Source organism: Micromesistius poutassou (genome assembly GCF_964030765.1).
Source record: "Micromesistius poutassou genome assembly, chromosome: 10".
NCBI lineage: Eukaryota > Metazoa > Chordata > Actinopteri > Gadiformes > Gadidae > Micromesistius > Micromesistius poutassou.
The window spans coordinates 3,513,840-3,533,920 of record NC_140280.1 but is presented as its reverse complement, the minus strand read 5'-3'; the positions used below and the strand labels follow the sequence as shown (position 1 = coordinate 3,533,920).

The window sequence follows — 20,081 nt, the reverse complement described above, 5'->3', positions numbered from 1 at the left end:
GGGCGCCTCCTATTGGTGGAGCCCTGGTCTGCAGCGTTGTGTAACGTCTCCGGGGTTGTGGGGGGTTGACCCCATTCTTAACTACCGAGAATTATAAGGGTACAGGCTGAACACTCGTCACCATGGGAACACCCTTTCCCCCCGAACTGCTGAACCACTCTGACGACCAGGCCCCCACATCGACCAATCGGAAGAGGCGCTGGCCTTTACTGGCCATGTGAGTGGGGATGTATATGTGCACTGTACATTCTTTCTATTCTGTAGCTATATGTGCACAAAGTGTACATGCTTACTGTACAAGTCGAACATTTTAAAGCATTTCTCCACATGTATATGGGCATGTAGATGCATTGTCTGTCTTTAAGTGCTAACAATACCATAACCGCCTCAAATAAAACATTTAACATTAACAATCAGAGGGTAAATCAAATATGATTTAGTGAAAATGAAACCTAAATGACAACAACATCTTTACACACAACAGCAGCAGAGCAAGACTCTGTTCCTGTCCTTCTGAGACCTCTCAGGTTCTCTGAAGGGTGAAGTCAACAACTGCTCGGGTGTCCCTCCTCCTCTGTTCTGCAAAGAGCGTAAACACACGCTCCGCCTCGTGTGCACGCCAGGATGCCATTCTGCGTGTGAGCACTTATCTATAAAACGAGAAGGTCCTGCAGACACTGGAGAGACCAGAGCCAGAGGCATACAGGACTGCATCAGGAGGATTGTGTGTTCCCCCTCTGAACTAACTGGATTATAATCTCACCCGGACTACTCTGGTAACTACTGACTGGCAGATGGGATCTTTTAAGGAATATGTATTTTTATAATTTGTAATTGGTTGGTTGACAAACTTAAAAAAAGTTGAATTAGTTTTTTCAATTATTCCATAATTATCGCTGTCAAAATGTTAACATTAGAAACAATATAAAATGTGCATTTTTTAGAACCATAAAGGTGTTTTAAAAACGTATTTTCCATTGAATGAAAGGAGAAGGAGAATGAAAGGAGATGACGGCCAACTTGTTTGGCGTTTGAGGAACTTTGTAGAGGAACTCTTTACTCAAATGTTGGCGTGTGGAATGATGGCCGGTGTACTCAGTGTGGCTCCGGTTTACTGCCATACAAGCAACGGAAAAACATCAAGACCTCAATGTGTGACCTCTCACACACTGGAGGAGAGCTGCAAACACATAAGTTCAGCTTGACAGATGACGGTGTTAACATCAGTGATGTCAAGCCAGTGTTGCTTACAGTTAGATCCAACTCACCCTAACAACGTACACACTTCATTCATCCAAACCTCCTCAGGCCAACCAAATCCTGATCCATTCTGTGTTTTGGTTCTCAGATACACAGAACCAAACCTTCTCGCTGCACACGTATGATGAGCAGGTGTACCTAAGTGACCACGCAGCTCATCGGCCAAACAGGCAGCACACCCAGCAGTAGCCATGGTAGGCATCAAACCCACGGACGTCGCGCCCTCCGCTGCCATTAAGGTGATCGGCGCGGGCACGGCGGCCTGCATCGCTGACCTCATCACCTTCCCCCTGGACACGGCCAAAGTGCGACTGCAGGTAGGCCCGCCCCCCACTGGAGCCCGGAGTCTGACACGTCAGGAGATGAATGGGAACCGTTGAGGTAACCAAGATCTCTCCTGTGATCTGATCCTCAGATCCAGGGGGAGGGTGTAGGGCTGAAGGGGCCCGGGGCCCTGCGCTATAAGGGCGTGTTTGGGACCATCACCACCATGGTCCGGACGGAGGGGGCCCGCAGCCTCTACAATGGGCTGGTGGCTGGGCTCCAGAGGCAGATGAGCTTCGCCTCCATCCGCATCGGCCTCTATGACTCCATGAAGGTGTTCTACACCCGTGGCTCCGACAGTGAGTACCCCCCCCCCCCATGTCTCTGCCCTGGTGCAGCCCAGTAACTCACTAACCCCGCACTTTTGCCCTACAATCAACCGTGGCTGGTACCACCACCACTTGATCACTTTACATTTCTGTTTACATTTCTGTTACTTATGTTTACTTATTTTTACTTATTTAATATATTTTAAATTATCTATTTACTTTATATTGTATTGTTGCTGCTATGTGTGTGTTGAGGGACCAAGCGTAATAATTTTACTCTTGTGTACTTGTGCAATAAGAATGTAATAAAAGCAATTCTGATTCTGATTCTGCTTCTGATTGTGGGTGCAGACGCTAGCATCGTGGTGCGGCTCATGGCGGGCTGCACGACGGGCGCCCTGGCGGTGGCGCTGGCCCAGCCCACTGATGTGGTGAAGGTGCGCTTCCAGGCCCAGGTGAGGCTGGAGGAGGGAGGGAGGAGGTACAACGGCACCATGGACGCCTACCGCACCATCGCCCGCACCGAAGGAGTCAGAGGCCTCTGGAAAGGTAACCCACCCACCTGTCTCTCCGTCACCATGAGCCTCAGCCCTAGAGGTCGTTCTGTGTGTCCTCACATCGGTTCTGATCCTCGTGCTCCAGGCTGCCTGCCCAACATCACCCGCAACGCCATCGTGAACTGTGCCGAGCTGGTCACCTATGACCTCATCAAGGAGCTGATTCTGAAGCACGACCTGATGACAGGTGAGCACCTCTTTCACAACACGCCCCCCTCACGTCTTCACCTCAAAGTAGTCGACCCTCCTCCTCCTCCTTCCCTCTGACCCACGTCTGGACGTTGCCCTCCCCCCCTCCCCCCCCCACACAGACAACCTGCCGTGCCACTTCTCGGCGGCCTTCGCGGCGGGCTTCTGCACCACGGTGGTGGCGTCCCCGGTGGACGTGGTGAAGACGCGCTTCATGAACTCGGAGCCGGGCCGCTACGACGGCGCCATGCGCTGCGCGCTCACCATGCTCCGCAAGGAGGGGCCCTCCGCCTTCTATAAGGGGTAGGTCTGCCACCCAGGGGCCCAAGAAGGGGGCCCTACGACTGACTCCTTCCTACTGAGAGGAAGGAGGGGCCACAAACCTATCATTACATTGTAATGATAATTGTAAACTTCACCGTGTCCCTTACGGACGTCTGCACTTAGGGGGACGAAGGCCTGCGAAAGGCCTGCGACGCCCCAACCGCGGAAGAAAGAGGGGCCTGAGGATTAGTGATGGGTCGTTCGCGAACGAGTTGGCTCAAAGAGCGATGTCGGCTCAAAGAGCGAACGATGGGAGTCGGCTCCCGAACGCGAGCCGTTGTCTTTTTTGTTCTCCCGCGCTACGGGTGCTACATGCATTCATTCTACGCGTGCTATGCGTGTCACGGCGCATGCATGGCAGCCAGCAACCAATCACGAGAACAAGCAGCGAGGGGCGGGGGATTTCAATGCGCGATACACGTTCCTCCTGTGACTGACAGGAGGAAAAGAGGAGAGAGACGAGTGCGAGCGTGTGAGTACAAGATAAATGAGACAAGGAAAAGAAGCAGCATTTGGATGCATTTTGATCAGTGTGAGAACACAAAGGTCAAAATGAGCGTCGGAATTACGGCATGGCACTATTATAAAAGGTATACAGTAAGCGGTAATATGAAGAGCCGTTTGGGAGCCGAAAGAGCCAGCTCTATTTGGTGAGCCGTTCCAAGAGATCCGGCTCACTAAAAAGAGCCAAAATTCCCATCACTACCGAGGACCGTCCCTTGGTTCCGATTGATTGCCAACGCGACTCTCAGACAGGCGTAGGCCCTCTGTGGTTTATAAGGGCCCATAAGGAGGGGCCAAAACCTTATCATTACATTGTAATATTTTACACCCAAGAGAAAATAATTACTTGAATACGTGAATAAAGTCACCTCAACTTCCTGTTGCTCTGTGCTGTTGTTCTCCAGCTTCGTGCCGTCCTTCCTGCGGATGGGATCCTGGAACGTGGTGATGTTCGTCTCCTACGAGCAGATCAAGCGAGGCCTGTCCCGGGCGCAGCAGTCCTGGGAGGCTCCATTATGACCTCCCTGATCCTCACTCAAACCTTTCCCCGATGAGGGTGGAGACCCAGACCAGAGGCTGGTCAAGGGCTGCAGGCATGACCTCCACCGCCTGGTCCCAGGGCAACCAGGACCCCCCCTGGAGATGGAGACCAGAGACTGAGAGACTGAGAGACTGAGAGACTGATAAACTCAGAGACTAAAGGACTCAGGACCTGAAGGTCCCAGCGGAACATCGCAAGGGAGGGACCCGAACAGGCAAGGTCCTCCAGACGGATATTACAGGATATGCCGTTTTTATATTGAAATGTTACCCAATGTGCAGAACCGAGATGGTCTCTGTTTGGTATCAATTGTAAGTCTGTTTTGTACTGATTACCTCATGGGAACCGTGTTGAGGGCTGGAGACTGGGAGGGATCCTGGAGAAGGTGGGTGGGACTGGTCTTACACCTTGGAGAGGCCATTTTTGTAGCGTCACTTTTAAAGTATTGTGAAAGGATTGTACTGTATTATGGACTGATGAACCGAGTTAATGTTTACAGGTGTTTATACCAACAGGTGTTTTTACATTTTAAAATCCATGTTCAAACTGGAGTTGAATATTTTCTATGAAACGATACTTACTGCTGGTCAATAAGTCGATGTGCAATTATTATGTATGCAGAATGTCCTATAGAATGTATGTAAGGGTGGATTATTAAATACCTCCAATTATGTTTCCTCTGCGTCATATTTCATGACATATTTGATTGATCGGTCACTGAAGAAGGATCCTGCAAAAGTTATGACAATATCTATCAGTATTTATATCGATAGTTAGTCTCATGTTTATCATTATTTATATCTATAGCTACAGCCTCATATCTATCAATGGTTATATCTAAAGCTACAGTCTCATATATACAGTATATATCAATAGTTATAGTCTTATATCTTTAGTTATATCAATGTATATCTATTAAGTAGAGGGTTCATTGTCTATATACAATCCAGAGACTATTGCATTAACTTCAGAAACCTTTAGATTTCTGAAGTCAAAGCACTTCCATAAATGAAGACCAGAAGGCCGACTGACAGACAGACGTACAGAAGGAGCAACAGAAAGGCAAGCAGGCAGACAGAAATGCATACCAACGGACTGGCAGACAGACAGACAGCTGGCTTATGTAAGCAGCACAAAATTAGTATGAGTAAAAGTTTAGGAGTAACACATGTGGGTCAGACGTTGTTGTTGAAGACGTAGAGCTTCTGGACATATGGATGTGATTTGAGCGAGGTGGAACGCCGTGTGAGCCCCTCACGATGACTCAGCACAATGGTTTACAGTACAGCGTGTACCGCTAGGATTAGAACAGGGACAATTATAGTTCCACCCGACTGCATTATATCTGGAGAGGTCTCAGACCACAGCGGGTCAACCCCCAGCTCTGGTCCTCTGGTTCAGAACGCAGCCTGGTGGGGAAAGGCCCCACATGGTCAGGGAGATGAATTTTAAAGCACATTAAAATGACGTACAGGCATACTTATGCATTCAATATTTTAACTTGATTAACTCACATGAGCTGAAGAGAGACACATACACTGCGTGAGGAAATCAACTTTTTTAATTTGGATTTTATCAAAAGCTTAATTCCACAATGTTGTAACACAAATGTAACTTTACACAGAGAGACAGTCCGTTCATGTTAAGCATTCTGTGAGTATCATTCCTATCGTTTTCATCCCTCATATAGTTAGCATTGTCTAAATCGTTTCCATTGTTCATCGTGTTAGTGTTGTTTTGTTTTATTTTGATGGTATTGTTCAATGCAGTATTGTACGTAACGTTTGCAATGTTCGTAATGTTCGTACTGGTCACATTGTTCAGTACATTGTTCAGTACTATTTGTGTATTGGTAGTACTCATAACTATTGACGGTGAATGTCAGAGGGACAGGGCGTGTTTGATCAGTCGCTTGCTCTCGGGGGAGAGCTTCGGGGGGAACTGGGTGTCGAAGGTGAGGACGAGGTCCCCTCTGAGGTCGGGGTCCTGGGAGAGGGGCATCCCCTCACCCGGGACCAGCTTGCTGTACCCGGGGCTGCAATACAGACACTCAGTCAGGCTCCACAGCAGCAGCGCCCATACCAGCCCCCCCCGCCCCTCCCAGCTCAGCCTCTCTAGCTTGGAGGGGGGGCTGGTGTGAGCTGAAGCCCAAGTCTGGTTTTACTCACTGCACGATGTCGTTGATGGGAATGTTGACGAGTCTGCCATCTAGTGTCTCCACGTCGACTGAGAAGCCCGTCAGGGCCTGGAGGAGGAAACACCAGCACCGTGTAAGAGCTTCAGCAGCTGGAGGCCCGAAGAACCATCGACTGATGGTACACCAGGTGTTACTCACCATCTAGAGATACAGGCCTTGTATACCAGGTGTAAACTCACCATCTAGAGATACAGGCCTTGTATACCAGGTGTAACTCACCGTTCTCTAGAGAGATAGAGCCCTTGTATACCAGGTGTAAACTCACCATCTCTAGAGAGATAGAGCCCTTGTATACCAGGTGTAAACTCACCATATCTAGAGAGATAGAGGCCTTGTAAACCAGGTTGTTGCGCTGTCTTGTAAACCAGGGGTGGGGCTTCTGTCGCACTATGAACACAATGTCTGCAGGAACGCTGTTTGGTCCCTGCAGGGAGGAGACATTTAAACAGTCCTGATTTGCATGATAACCATGATTTGCTTACTATATTTGCAACTACAATATTTGCAGACTCTTACCCTTCGCCCCCATACATGTTGCATAAATGCATTCTATACTTCATACTGTGAACATCTGCACATTCCACGGTCCATGTTTTTCACATTCTGGCACAGACTATACAGCTCTATTATTAGGTTATTATGGTAAATGTTCATATTTGATGTTGATCTTTCCTTGACCTACAGTACTTGCTGTTTACTTTCTTTCTTCGTATTTCATGTTCATGTTCCTTTACTATGTTTATCATTATTGCCATGCACCAAACTCAAGCAGACACCTCACCTAGTTCCCTTAAATCAGGACTCATCTGATCCCCTTATATCAGGACTCACCTGGTCTCCTTATATCAGGACTCACCTGGTCTCCTTATATCAGGACTCACCTGGTCTCCTTATATCAGGACTCACCTGGTCTCCTTATATCAGGACTCACCTGGTCTCCTTATATCAGGACTCACCTGGTCCCCTTAAATCAGGACTCACCTGGTCCCCTTATATCAGGACTCACCTGGTCTCCTTATATCAGGACTCACCTGGTCTCCTTATATCAGGACTCACCTGGTCCCCTTATATCAGGACTCACCTGGTCTCCTTATATCAGGACTCACCTGGTCTCCTTATATCAGGACTCACCTGGTCTCCTTATATCAGGACTCACCTGGTCTCCTTCCTGGGGGAAGGTGACGCGGGTTCCCTCGTTCCAGCCGGGCTTCACAGCGATGCTGAGGATCTTCTCCTTGATGCTGGAGGTGTACCCATCCTCGTTCATCACCTGGACCCGGAACAGGAGGAGCGATTATTCTTCAGACCGCCGCTATCAACTAGAACTAGACGTGGTTATAGCAGCCATCTCTAGTGCACCCCACTAAAGTGTGTGTTCAGCGCACATATTCTGGATCCAAATCACAATCTAATATAGACCTGAACCCTAAGTTTTAGATTCAAGAGGAATCCCAAACCTTAGAATAACTAATCGTATATCGTAACTTGTATATCTGAGACGATCAGAGGGCACACACTGGTGCCCCAGTGTGTGGGCAGAAGGCTGGGGGGCGCTGAATCACAGCTGGGTTCCACGGCAGAACACGGCCTGGTGGAGGTCGCGATGCAGAGGAACCTGCCCATAGCTCACTTGACTCACTCAGCAAAACAGAAATACAGCTGACACTGCAGTCTGCCGACACTCAATGAATGAGATGAACACATTAACGAGGAGTTAATTGGTCTCCGGGGCGACGGTGGGGGCGAGTGTGTGCGGGTGGTGGGCACCCTGCGGGAGATCTTGATCTTCTTGGTGCAGCCGTGGTAGAGGTCGTCCAGGGTCAGGCTGAGGTCTCGTTCTATCGGACCATCCTGGGTCTTCCTCTCTTGGCTGGGGACCCCCCCAATACCCTCCTCAGCCCCTACAGAGGAGAAGTCTGACCCAAGGGGACAAGGAGGCAACAAGACAAGGAGACAAGGCGACTACGCTTAATTTAGGCTGTAGCGTTATTGATGATACTGCTACTAGATACTATTGCTGCTGTATGGGCACTAAAAAGTGCATCACAAGATAACAAGACTACCACTAAACGTATCAAATGGAACTACTGTGGGTAAATGATGCTGCTTGGTGTCTGAGTGTGTCTCCTACCTGCGAATGGGTTGTCTCCCCCGAAGAAGAGCCGGAAGGTTTTGGCGGGGTTTTCGTGGAAGATGTATGGAGAGGACCACGCCCCGTTTCCCCCGAAATCCTGCGGAACGCCCCCTTTTAGCCCCTCCTCCCCGAACTTATCGTACGTCGCTTTCTTCCTCACTGGGAGAGAAACACAAATCACAAGCATAAAAACGATGTAATGCTTTACATCACATGTCCACATTTTGTGTTTATTTTTATATTCAGGCTAAGCCATATATAAACCCAGCACCGGCGCTCCGCACACGCAGAACACGCACTGCGCGTAGGGCAACAAGTGTCTGGGGGGGCACCAAAAAAATCTGTCTCGTAAAAAATCATCATCATAATAATAATAATCATAATAACGCGATATATTTAAAATGAACATGTGTAAAACGTGTTAATAGCAATACAAAAGTAACATTTGCTCGAGAAAAAGATGCGTCTCCTGTGCGGCCCTCTCTCTCTCCCCTTGGTGCCCCCCTCCCCCACATCCCAGTGGTATGTTCGATTAGATCATTCTCAAGTTTGGCAGACACCTGTGTTTGGACATGGCCTCGAAAAGGCATCAAGAGTCGGGGGCGGATAAGAGAAAAAAGAAGAGACAGCGAGGTGATGCACGCACGTCGATGGCAGGTAAGACAATGTTTTAAATAAAAATGGCTAATTCTGTAATTTAGTCCTTGTATGAATGTCTATGCTCATGCCAGGTAATGTTAACGTTACCGTTAACGTCAACAAACTAACGTTAGCTCCTATATTCTTTTAGCCATCAGAAGTCGTCAGCCAAGTTTACTTATATAGGTCTACTGCATTTCAGGACGTTTATTTGGCGTTTGTTATGTAGCCTACGTTATGACATTATGCATGTGTACTGTGAACCAACGAGTATGCAATTGTGTACTGTAGTGGAAAAAGTAATGCTACAGATGATACTTTAAAGTAATGAGTTGATGAATGGAGAATGGCTTCTGGTAACACAAATTCTGAGAAACTTTGCATCTGCAGGTGAAACTACAATTTGAAAGAAAATAAAGAAATCTTAGTTATGTAGATCCCCTCCCTTCACATTCATAGTTTTCAAATTATGTAGATTTTTTTTAATATTGTGAGCCATCAATCATAATAGTTTTAAATGTTGTCATGCATCAGTGATTTACACATTGGCTTACATAAACCTGTAATTAATATGTAATATTGTTTTTGAATCAAGGTGCAAAACTGTATTTCAGTGTACAATCCCTGAGTATTTTTTCTTGTATTTTTGAATGCAGGGTCAATGCTTAGATATGTGCAAGGAGTTCCTCAAGACCAGGAGGAAGATTTAGATGATCAACCATCCACCAGCAGTTCAAGCACACATCATCAACCACCAATCTCTGCAGACTCTGCAACAGCACCCAGCCCTGACCAACAAAAATCAACTACTAGTTCAGGACTTATGTTAATGTTTGCTGCTATTGTTAATGCAAAATTAGTGTAGTCTTTTATAAAGATTTTAATTTCTCTTTATTTGCACATTACATTTTGCAAAACTGTTGAGAAGTTATTTTGGAAATAAAGAGAAACGTACTGACAATTACTGAATTGATGTTTGATTGATGATTTTCGGGGGGGCACCACAATGCATTTGTGCTTAGGGCACCCAAATGGCTAGCGCCGGCCCTGTATAAACCCCTGAACACCATACAAATCATGCACGAATAACCAATGTGTAAACTTCGTACGGTCGCTCAGCACGTCGTAGGCCTCCGCGAGGTCCCGGAACACATCGGAGTCTTCCGGTCGGCGGCTCGGATGGTTCTTCAGAGCCAGACGCCGATACCTGAATAAACCAACGAGTCGCATCAATCAATACGATACGACCAGATCAATACTACGATGAACACATGGATATCAGATAGATATATAACGAAAATATATAAATATAAGGAAAGAAAATACCACTTACGACTTCTTGATATCCGCGTCGGTTGCGTTTCTGTTAATTTCCAATACTGCATAGTAATCGATACCCATTCTGGCGTTTAAAACCCAACATAAAAAACGTAAACCAACATCTATAACACAATCATCCAACAAAGTTGAACAACGTTAACTTTCACTTGACGCACGGTTCCGGTGATCAGAGCGACGGCTTTCAGTTTGGTTGCTAAGGACTCTTCGTGAAGGGTTGTCATGGTAACGGACACACCCTCATCGATGCGGAGGTACCGCTGATCGAGGTTCTGGTGGTCGACTTTCATGGATCGATCTTTACCTTTAACTTGATAGTTTTTCTCTTTTCTTTCAAAACACGTTGAGCAAATTAAAATAGACAGACGACACAGAAAGACGCGTTAAAGGGTTACCTTTAGCCGTGCTTGGAGAGAAGGTAGTTTACCTCCATCATGTCATTGGAGGTTAGGGTTATGATGGTCTGGTCAACGTAGGCCTACAGCTTTCAATCGTCTTGGTAAGCCTTTCGTTCCATTTAAAATGGAGTTAAACATATTAAAACCAATACATTTTACTTGTTGTTGCGTTATAACACACTACAGATGTAAACAAGTCCCAGAGACGGATTTAGTTCAGCAGCAATGACAAATGTGCTTATGTTTTTTATTTCAATTTAAAACCATTACAGACAGAAACATTAAAGGACTAAATGAATCAACGAAGCTACCGAAATTATTTCCTACACATCGCAGTGTGTATTTCCAGCCGTGATGGAGGCGACGCAGAGGCGGTACATAGAGCAGTTCCACCGGCGGCAGAGTAGAGCAGGATTACAGAATTTAGTAAATCCTTTTTAGGATCATCGAAAAGATATTAACAGCCATAAAAAAAAAAGAAAAGGAACCCAGTAGAAATAAATATTACAAGTCATTATGGATTAAATACAATGTGTAGTATAATCACTAACAAAAATATATTCAAAACAAAGCCAAACAAAACAAACATTTTTTGATGTGTTCATACAGCTCTATAGCAAACAGGACCGAACTAGAGTACTCTACTCACACATGATTACTATCTTTACCTTGGCTTCGGCTCCCATTAGGACTCTTATTGTGAAACATCCTCCTTACACCCTAGTCGTCCAACATTACTTCCTCTAATATATTTGTCTGAAGAAAAAAAAGGGATAGTTTTGAAAAAAAGAGAAAATAAATGTAGAAAATGGCAGCCAAGGTGCAGTTTTACTTTAAACCTTTCTATGAGGAGATAACCTTATATTGCCCTCGTGTGGTTCTGTGTGTGTGTGTGTGTGTGTGTGTGTGTGTGTGTGTGTGTGTGTGTGTGTGGGGGGGGGGGGGGAGGGGGGTGTAGTTGTGTGTGTGGATGGGGGGGTTGTGTCTTTGAGTGTGTGTGTGTGTTGCAGCAGGGTAGGGGTGTGACCGGGTGAGTCATTAGGGTGTAGTAGCTGCAGTCTCATACGGAGACCATATCGTCCCCACCCTAACCTACGTCTCCACTCTGGACAGCCGTCTTGTTCACCTCCCCCACCCCAATCTACGACTGAGCTCTAGACGGACTGCCATCTTGTTCACCTCCCCCACCCTAATCTACGTCTGAGCACTGGACGGACGGCAATCTTGTTCACCGCCCACACCCTAACCTATGTCTGAGCTCTGGACGGACGGCAATCTTCCATCACCTTCTACTTCGTCTTACACGCTACAAAATAAGTATGGAAACAAATATTGTTTGTAGTAATGAGTTGTCAGCACAAACAAGGTCACAGCGTTTGTGTATACGTACTGTGAATTCTTTACTTTAGCTTAACATAAGCACACACCAGATCGAGTGACTTGTGATGTCTAACGTTTTGATCGTCTCGTGAAGCGAGCCTATGTGAAGCTCGGAGCTCAGTGTCACTCAGACGACGAGTATTGCCTGCTCTGCTTCTAGCCCCGTTTGACGGTCAATATAAAGGGGGCGGGGCTTACATATTGTAAACACTCATTTCCAAAGAATTGCATAAAGTCATCCAGGTGACAATCCATTGGTCAATCTACAGTGGGCGTGGCTAACATTTAACAACATGAAGGTTTGATCTCGTAGGGGAACACCAGGAGTAGTGTCATGGTTCAGACTGGGTGGGAGGGGGTGAAGAGCAGGAGAGAGAGATAAAGACAGGCTTGAAGAAGACATCAGAGCAGTGTTGAATGATCCAGGGGCGGGGCTTAGCAGGCGCAGCCTCCTTCGCTGACTGGCTGATCGGGTGGCTTCTCCAGCTTGATGTCAATCACTGAGGAGAGGCGGGGTTGAGGAAAACTATATACAAATCTACACAATGTTGCTCTGAAGACAGGGCATAGAACCCGGAACCCTCTGGTCTGGAGCCACACACTATCCCCAAACCTCATCAAACAGTCTGCTGTAAGCCTGACCTGAAGACATCCTAGAGCAAGATGACCCTTAACCCCTACCTGTAGGCCTCAGAGAGAAAGATGAACCCTAACCGGTGCCGATTTCTCTAAGACTGCAAGGGAAGCTCGGCTTCCCCTAAAATGTAAAAAATTAAATGGTAACAAGATAACTAAACCAAAGCACATATCGGCAATGAGGAGAGATGGATGATGTCACATCTGTGTTGATTGACAGCTGGGTGGAGGAAGAACATAAATGGATATAAGCAGTTCCCTTCGCACACTTGATGGACAATAATAGGGTCTAAAGTATAGAATAACGTAGTGTCTACAGCCCATAGGGTTGAACAAGCAGGTGTTCCTCCCCAGGTAATTCATGTGTGGGGAAAGTCAGTGGAGTGGAAAACATTAGATTTGAAAACATTTGATTTGCTACTATTTTCCCCACATGGACTAAGAAGAGAAGCGCCTGTCCCCACCCACCAGGGGGCAGTGTGGGTCAGAAGGATACTGTCTTCTCTGCTCTTGTCCTGCGTGGCGTCCATCCCGGGCAGAGCGGCTGCCACGCGTCTAAACAGCTGCGGGGGGGGAAGCAGGAAGCATATCACACACTGACTCAGCCACAATCAGACTCAACCACAGCTTTACGTCTCCAAAACCTCAGCAGAGCTCTACTGTCAGTGTTGCTAATGAGTCAAGACAGCCCTGAACCAGCATCCCAATGACCTCGTCCGGCAGAGCAGAGTGAACAGGCCATAGTAAGGCAAGGCCCCGACCTCTGACCTACGCGCTCTGCTGTTGGGATACAAGGTTTTGCGACCTTGCATCACAGGAGGCAGCGCAGTCAGATGATTGATGAAGAATGATTTAAACCATGTGGCGTTAGGGCTGGTTTATACTTCACCAGCAGCACGTCTGGTACAGATGTCTACATCAGAGCACAGCTTGGGACATGCTGAAGGATAAGTATAGACCAGGCTTAAGCCAATCAACACAAGCAGAGGATGACCTTTAACCTGGAGGTGATTTCATGCTGATTTCACTACAGCAACACATTTAGCAATCAAACATCAATTCATCAATCGATCAATTCATCAATCGATCAGTTGAGGGTGGGCGGGGGGTTATTAGTTTACAACTCTCAATGCTCTGAAACGTCACTCAACAGGAGACGGTTTGTAGCAGGTTGCAAGTTTGAAAATCAATCTCCCCCATACACACACGAGGAAGCACATCAAGGCCCACATGCACAATGGAAGCAGGCTACACACACACACTACCTGTTTGACATTGTAGCCTGTCTTTGCACTTGTCTCAATAAACAGAACATTCATGTCTTTCGCTTTTTGCTCGCCCTCCTCTGTCGTTATCTGCCTGCAAGGCCACGAGCACACACACACACACACACACACACACACACACACACACACACACACACACACACACACACACACACACACACACACACACACACACACACACACACACACACACACACACACACACACACACACACACACAGGGTACAAGGTGAGTGTGTTAACAGAGACGGTCAAGTTGTGCTCCTTCCTGCCGAGTCTGCGACCCCTGACCTGTGACCAAATAGTTTTACAGGTTCTGATCGATGATGATCTCTGGTTGTCATGGTGACCTTCAGAGGAGGTCAGGGGTTGTGTCCACAGCAGGAGGTCAGAGCACAACTCTCTCTTGACGTGCGGCTCTCTTACCTGCTTGACGTTGTAGCCTGCCTTGGCGCTAGTCTCTATAAACATTACATTTAGCTCCTTGGCTTTCCTCTCGCCCTCCTCTATAGACACTTGCCTGGTGGACACAGTGGTCAGCACACACACATAGGTACATACAAATATAGGTAAACACACACATAGGTACAAACATCTAGCTGTGTGTGTGTGTGTGTGTGTGTGTGTGTGTGTGTGTGTGTGTGTGTGTGTGTGTGTGTGTGTGTGTGTGTGTGTGTGTGTGTGTGTGTGTGTGTGTGTGTGTGTGTGTGTGTGCACGCCTCCCACAGAGGTTAGAGGAAGAGGGTATTGATTGCCCCACAGGAACAATAATCAATGACTTAATAAGTGATCTCCCTTGGTGAGGAGGAGTAGTTTAAGGAGGAGTAGAAGGAGGAGTAGGAAGGGGGGGGGGATGATGAGGAGGAAGGGTTTACCGTTTGTCTGCCAGGTCTGTCTTGTTTCCGACCAGCATGATGATGACATCACTTCCCCTCTCGGTTCTGACATCATCAATCCACTTGGTGGTCTGCTGGAAAGAGTTGACATCTAGGAGGAGGAGGAGAGAAGGAGGAGAAGGAGGAGGAGGAGAAGGCTGCTCAGTGACAGGAAGTGATGATGCGTTCGCCTGTGCTGTGCCTCATCATGAGTCACTCGTGTGAGCCATCCTCCCTGCTGGTTTGGCAGCTTCCGGTCCACGCCCTCTGGCCCAGGCTGGGAACCCCTGCTGGGCGGGACCAGGGGATGCGTGTCGCTCCTCACAGCACAGCAGGGTGCAGAGACAGAATCATGACTCATAACAACGCTACCATGTCTCCTCCTGGGCCAGAAACCATAACCAACGCAGCCACTAGGGGTAGCTCATGTACTAGCTAGTGTGTGCGTGTGTACGTGTGTAGGTGTGTGTACGTGTGTGTGCGTGCTGGTCTCCACCCACTTGTGATGTCGTACACTACCACGGCGGCAGCAGAGTCTCTGATGTAGCTGGGGATGAGGCTCCTGAAACGCTCCTGACCAGCCGTGTCCCAGAGCTGGAGCCGGATCTGGAGGAGGAAGTGGGGCAGGAGGAGGAGGAGGAGGAGGAGAAGCAGGAGGTGGTGGGGGAGGAGGAGGAGGAGGTGGGGCAGGAGGAGGAGGAGGTGCAAGAGGAGGAGGTGGGGGAGGAGGAGGTGGGGCAAGAGGAGGAGGGGCAGGAGATGGAGGAGGGGTGAGGCGGAGAGGGAGTGTGAAGAGTGAGGAAGAGGAGCAGGAAAGGGAGGAGGGATAACAGCAAAACAAAAAGAAAAATGATAAGAACCGATGTGAGAAATTATAGGAATAATGGTATGAAGACATCAAGAACAAGGAATGGAAGGATTAGAGATGAGGGAACAGGGAGAGACAGAGAGAGAGACAGGGAGAGATAGACACAGATAGAGAGACAGGGAGGGATAGACACAGATAGAGATAGAGAGCTAGGGAGAGACAGACACAGAGAGACGGGGAGATAGACACAGAGACAGAGAGAGATAGATAGCAGGAGAGTGAGAGAGAGAAAGAGCTTGGCAGAGAGTAGAGATAGCATGCAGGTGATAAGGTAGCATCCAGAGAGAGAGATCTCATCGGACGGGATCAAAAATCAAATCAAAATAACACAAATAAAATAGTCTGCCTTCACTTGCCTCCCAGCCTGCTCAAGTAAGGTCTTACATTTCAACCAATGAATGAATAGAGTTTCATGTGTGGAAAGAAAGGAGAAGAGAAAAGTTGCTTTTAATTTAAACAAAGTGACTGGTCTGTGAGCCAATCACAGGAGAGATGAGCCCTGTTGTCCCGCCCCAGCACCCCAGCTGCTCCGACACAACCACCACCACCACCACCACCACCACCACCATGACATCAGAGCCCAGTGTGGAGCAGAAGTTGGCAAGGGAAACGTTACCATGGTTACACTGTATACCGGCAGGTATACAGCGAGAATTTGAATGAGAGCTAAATGCTTTAAATGGGGGGTAAATAAGTCTAGGTCTGTGTTTCAGGAAGACCTGTTCAGAGTCGCCCCCCTAGCCTAACGCCGTCTGCATCTTGAAGTGTCCGAAAAAATACAACTTGGATCATGAGGGACTGACGATGAAGACTGGACTTACCGTTCTGTCTTCAAGGTACATCGTTTTGGACAGGAAGTCTATTCCGATGGTCGCCTGAAATAAAACATATGAGATAACGTGAGACGGCGGCATCATGGTGTTGAATATGGACATGCTACACGGATGACGTTGTTTATCTGAGTAACAATAAGTAGAATGTTTCTATGAGCGTAACAGTGTTTAGGATGTTTATATGAGTGTAACAGTGTGTAGGATGTTTCTCTGAGTGTAACAGTGAATAGGATGTTTCTCTGAGTGTAACAGTTGATGTTTCTCTGAGTGTAACAGTGGATTTTTCTGAGTGTGACAGTGGATGTTTCTGAGTGTAACAGTGGATGTTTCTCTGAGTGTAACAGTGGATGTTTCTCTGAGTGTGACAGTGGATGTTTCTGAGTGTAACAGTGGATGTTTCTGAGTGTAACAGTGGATGTTTCTGAGTGTAACAGTGGATGTTTCTCTGAGTGTAACAGCCGGCCTCACCTGGTATGTGTTATCAAAGCTGTCATACATGAACCTGGTGATCAGGGAGGTCTTCCCCACTAAAGACAAACAAAAATATGAGTTATAAACTATTGCTTTTAAATACAAGTTTCCCAAACATATTTAGATTATAAAGTAAGTGATGTATTCTATAAAGGTAGTCCACAAAGACAGCAGAGCTAAGGAATGTGATGGAAAACCTTAAATTATCTTACTCTCATCTTGCCCCACCCCACGACCCTGCCTTCGAATAACAGCTGGTAAAGAGAGGCTTGTGTGTACTTACTGAATCAGAAGAAGTTTGACAGATAGAAAGTGCTGTCTGTGCTGGCTAGACCAGTTAGTAAAAGCTGAATTACCGGTGCCACAACTGAACTGTTTAAATGATCAAGTACAGGGCGGTCAGTCAGTAGAGAGAGACTTCCCTTCTAACGTTAAACTGTTGGAAGCTATGTTTCTCTGACTAGGAGTATCCTTCAAGTGACAGTCATAATTACAAGGCATTGATGCCCCAGGAGTTTAGTTTTACAGGGCAAAGGGCATTTAGCCCTTTTCTCTTTTCAATTTAAACTGCCTTGGGCTGTTCTACAAAGTCTATTCTCCTGGTTAGAATGTTGACTTCTGTAACATCAACTGTTTGTTCACAGGATGGCATGACTCTATTCCATCCTGCAGTGTTCACTATGTAGTATGGGTGAGTTGTTTGCTATTTACCTGGCCTGCAGTGCCAAACCAGATGGATTACATTCTTAATACAATATGATATACAATATGAAGATGAAGATAAAGACAGCCAGGAACCAGCCCGACAGCCCGGGATGGGGCTCAGGAATGCCGCCGGGCCACTTGATTATCCCTCATTCACCAGGTGGACATCATACCTTACAGATATCACACTTAACTCAAGATGGTCTTCACCTGACTACACATTACTCATCTAGTAGTGAAATGATCGGCCATTCACTGAAACCCACCTGTCATAGAGGTGTTAACCCGATGAAGCATCATCGATGACCACGCGTCAAAAATACAAAATACGTGTGATATGATTTCAAGAGATATCGTAATAAGTCGGAAACTTTAAAAGCCATTATTTATTCATGTCGCTCTAATGGATCTCAGACTAGTGGCCCGCTAGCCACAAACAGCTGACACTATTCCAACTTTACGGAGTTAGCTTAGCCGCTAATCGTCCCTCTACTTCTACGCCCCCATTTCAAACCCATTCAATCGGACGACATATTAGATCAACTATCCCTAGCGGGGTTTACTGAACTTACCACTCTGCTCCCCGAGGAAAACCAGTTTAAACTTCCTCAGAGGGTTCCCGAAGTCCCCGGCCGCGGACATGTTTCTGTCGGACTTTGTGAAGCTCACTAGCGGCTAACGCTACTAGCTCCCCAGTGGTCTGGGATCAAAGTCTCTCGGGTCCGCAGCGTCGCGGGGTTTGACAGTTTTATGTTTGGGCCAAACTGGGGATGGATGGTGTGCTGCTTTGACTGTGAGTCCCAGAGAGATTCTCGGCGGGGGGCACAGAGAAGCTACTGCGGCGGAGGAGTCACCATGACAGATGACATGTCTGCTAGCTGGGTAGGAATAGTGGATTGCCTCACAGACAGTGTTGCCAGATTGGGCCGGAATTCCCGCCCAATCTGGCAACCCTGACTGCAGGGCGCTGCAGCCAGGGTTGCCAGATTGGGCTGGGAAATCTGGCCCAATCTGGCAACACTGCTCACAGATCAGTCTTCTTCTGCAGGAGTCTTCTCTCCTGACGGGACACTGTCTTCTACAGGTCAATGCGGGTACACACCTTAATCGTTGCATTTACTAAACTCCCGGGATATATGGTCACCATTTAGTATTGGTAACATGTAATATAGCAAAAATTCGAATAAAACAAAGCATATCTGTATGTAAAGTTGTATAAGGGACTGGAAAACGATGGAGAAACATTCAACTTCCGTAAACGTGTAGGCTGTGTTGTTATTTTATTCCGCCGACAGAGGGCGCCATAGCTCCCAGTTAGACGTGTAATCCAATCTAGTGTAGCCTACTGTTAATGCTATGACCGTGCATTAATCGTGTGCAACCTGCATTCATAAAAAACTGTATTTTCTGCATGAATGCAATCATTAATTGTTTGCTTTGAGGGAGGCAGCCCTTGCCTTTCTGATGGTTTAGAAAGTAAGTGGTAAATCATATTTTGTTGACTGGAAAATGATGGTCTTCATACAGTAACCTTTTTTCTGAGGGATTGAAGAAAGCATAAAAGAAAAATCAGTTCAGTTGCATAAGTGTTCTACCTGACCTACTTAAAATGCATTATTTAACATTTAATGACAAAATACAAATACCCCCCTTTTTAACCCCCCATCGAACAGGGTATGTTGAATTTCATATCCAATGTATATTTCTGGCTACCGTTTATTGAATATTTTGCTGTTTGGAAACATCGCCTCAAATGCTTATGTGTAATAATGTTGATGTAATGCTTTAGCATCTATCATGGTTTGTTGTGCATAGAACCTTAAACTCTCCCACGGCGAAGAGACTCTGCTTGCTAGATTAATGAGCCCTGATGTGAATATGGGTATATATGTAGAGAGAGAGAGAGAGAGAGAGAGAGAGAGAGAGAGAGAGAGAGAGAGAGAGAGAGAGAGAGCTAGTGTGTGTGCATGTGTGTGTGTGTGTGTGTGTGTGTGTGTGTGTGTGTGTGTGTGTGTGTGTGTGTGTGTGTGTGTGTGTGTGTGTGTGTGTGTGTGTGTGTGTGTGTGTGTGTGTGTGTGTGTGTGTTTAGCAGGTGAACATCTACTCTCCTGGTCTCTGCGTAATTTTAACAGAGAGCAGGGCATTGACCTCCCTTGACCTCTGGCCTCTGCTCTGTCCTACCAATGACCTCATGACTCTGGATTCATAATAACCTCTCATTTACTTACATTACATTACATAACATTATAATATATAATATAATATGATTAGCATATAATATAATATGATATTACATAGCATATTATATTATACTACAATACATTATACTGTATATTATACCATATTACATTGC

General features: G+C 46.7%; 3 protein-coding genes across 4 annotated transcripts; 1 reads left to right on the top strand and 2 right to left on the bottom strand.

Annotated features, from left to right (window-relative positions):
* Nucleotides 1-678: 678 nt before the first annotated feature.
* On the top strand, nucleotides 679-4,620 carry LOC311354865 (dicarboxylate carrier UCP2-like). The gene is made up of 7 exons (XM_084474725.1): nucleotides 679-776; nucleotides 1,349-1,577; nucleotides 1,676-1,883; nucleotides 2,205-2,402; nucleotides 2,496-2,597; nucleotides 2,722-2,902; nucleotides 3,832-4,620. The coding sequence occupies exons 2-7, from the start codon at nucleotides 1,452-1,454 to the stop codon at nucleotides 3,944-3,946; spliced, it is 930 nt and encodes a 309-aa protein (XP_084330851.1). The 5' UTR covers nucleotides 679-776; nucleotides 1,349-1,451; the 3' UTR covers nucleotides 3,947-4,620.
* Nucleotides 4,621-5,849: 1,229 nt separating this feature from the next.
* dnajb13 (DnaJ heat shock protein family (Hsp40) member B13) lies at nucleotides 5,850-10,339 on the bottom strand (the record flags this gene model as incomplete). The annotated part of the gene is made up of 8 exons (XM_084473657.1): nucleotides 5,850-6,003; nucleotides 6,137-6,213; nucleotides 6,476-6,589; nucleotides 7,322-7,435; nucleotides 7,933-8,081; nucleotides 8,297-8,458; nucleotides 10,048-10,145; nucleotides 10,272-10,339. The coding sequence occupies 8 exons, from the start codon at nucleotides 10,337-10,339 to the stop codon at nucleotides 5,850-5,852; spliced, it is 936 nt and encodes a 311-aa protein (XP_084329783.1).
* A 545-nt stretch (nucleotides 10,340-10,884) lies between these two features.
* Nucleotides 10,885-18,615, bottom strand: LOC311354643 (ras-related protein Rab-6A). Of its 2 annotated transcripts, none has more exons than XM_084474460.1 (8): nucleotides 18,301-18,615; nucleotides 17,021-17,079; nucleotides 16,541-16,594; nucleotides 15,352-15,457; nucleotides 14,852-14,963; nucleotides 14,403-14,496; nucleotides 13,187-13,253; nucleotides 10,885-12,554 (listed from the first exon to the last, which is right to left on the bottom strand). In XM_084474460.1, exons 1-8 carry the CDS (start codon nucleotides 18,368-18,370, stop codon nucleotides 12,490-12,492), a joined length of 627 nt encoding a protein of 208 aa, XP_084330586.1. In that variant the 5' UTR covers nucleotides 18,371-18,615; the 3' UTR covers nucleotides 10,885-12,489. The 2 variants fall into 2 exon arrangements, with proteins under 2 accessions (XP_084330586.1, XP_084330587.1); XM_084474461.1 differs by lacking the exon at nucleotides 14,403-14,496 and adding an exon at nucleotides 13,956-14,049.
* Between the last annotated feature and the right edge of the window lie 1,466 nt (nucleotides 18,616-20,081).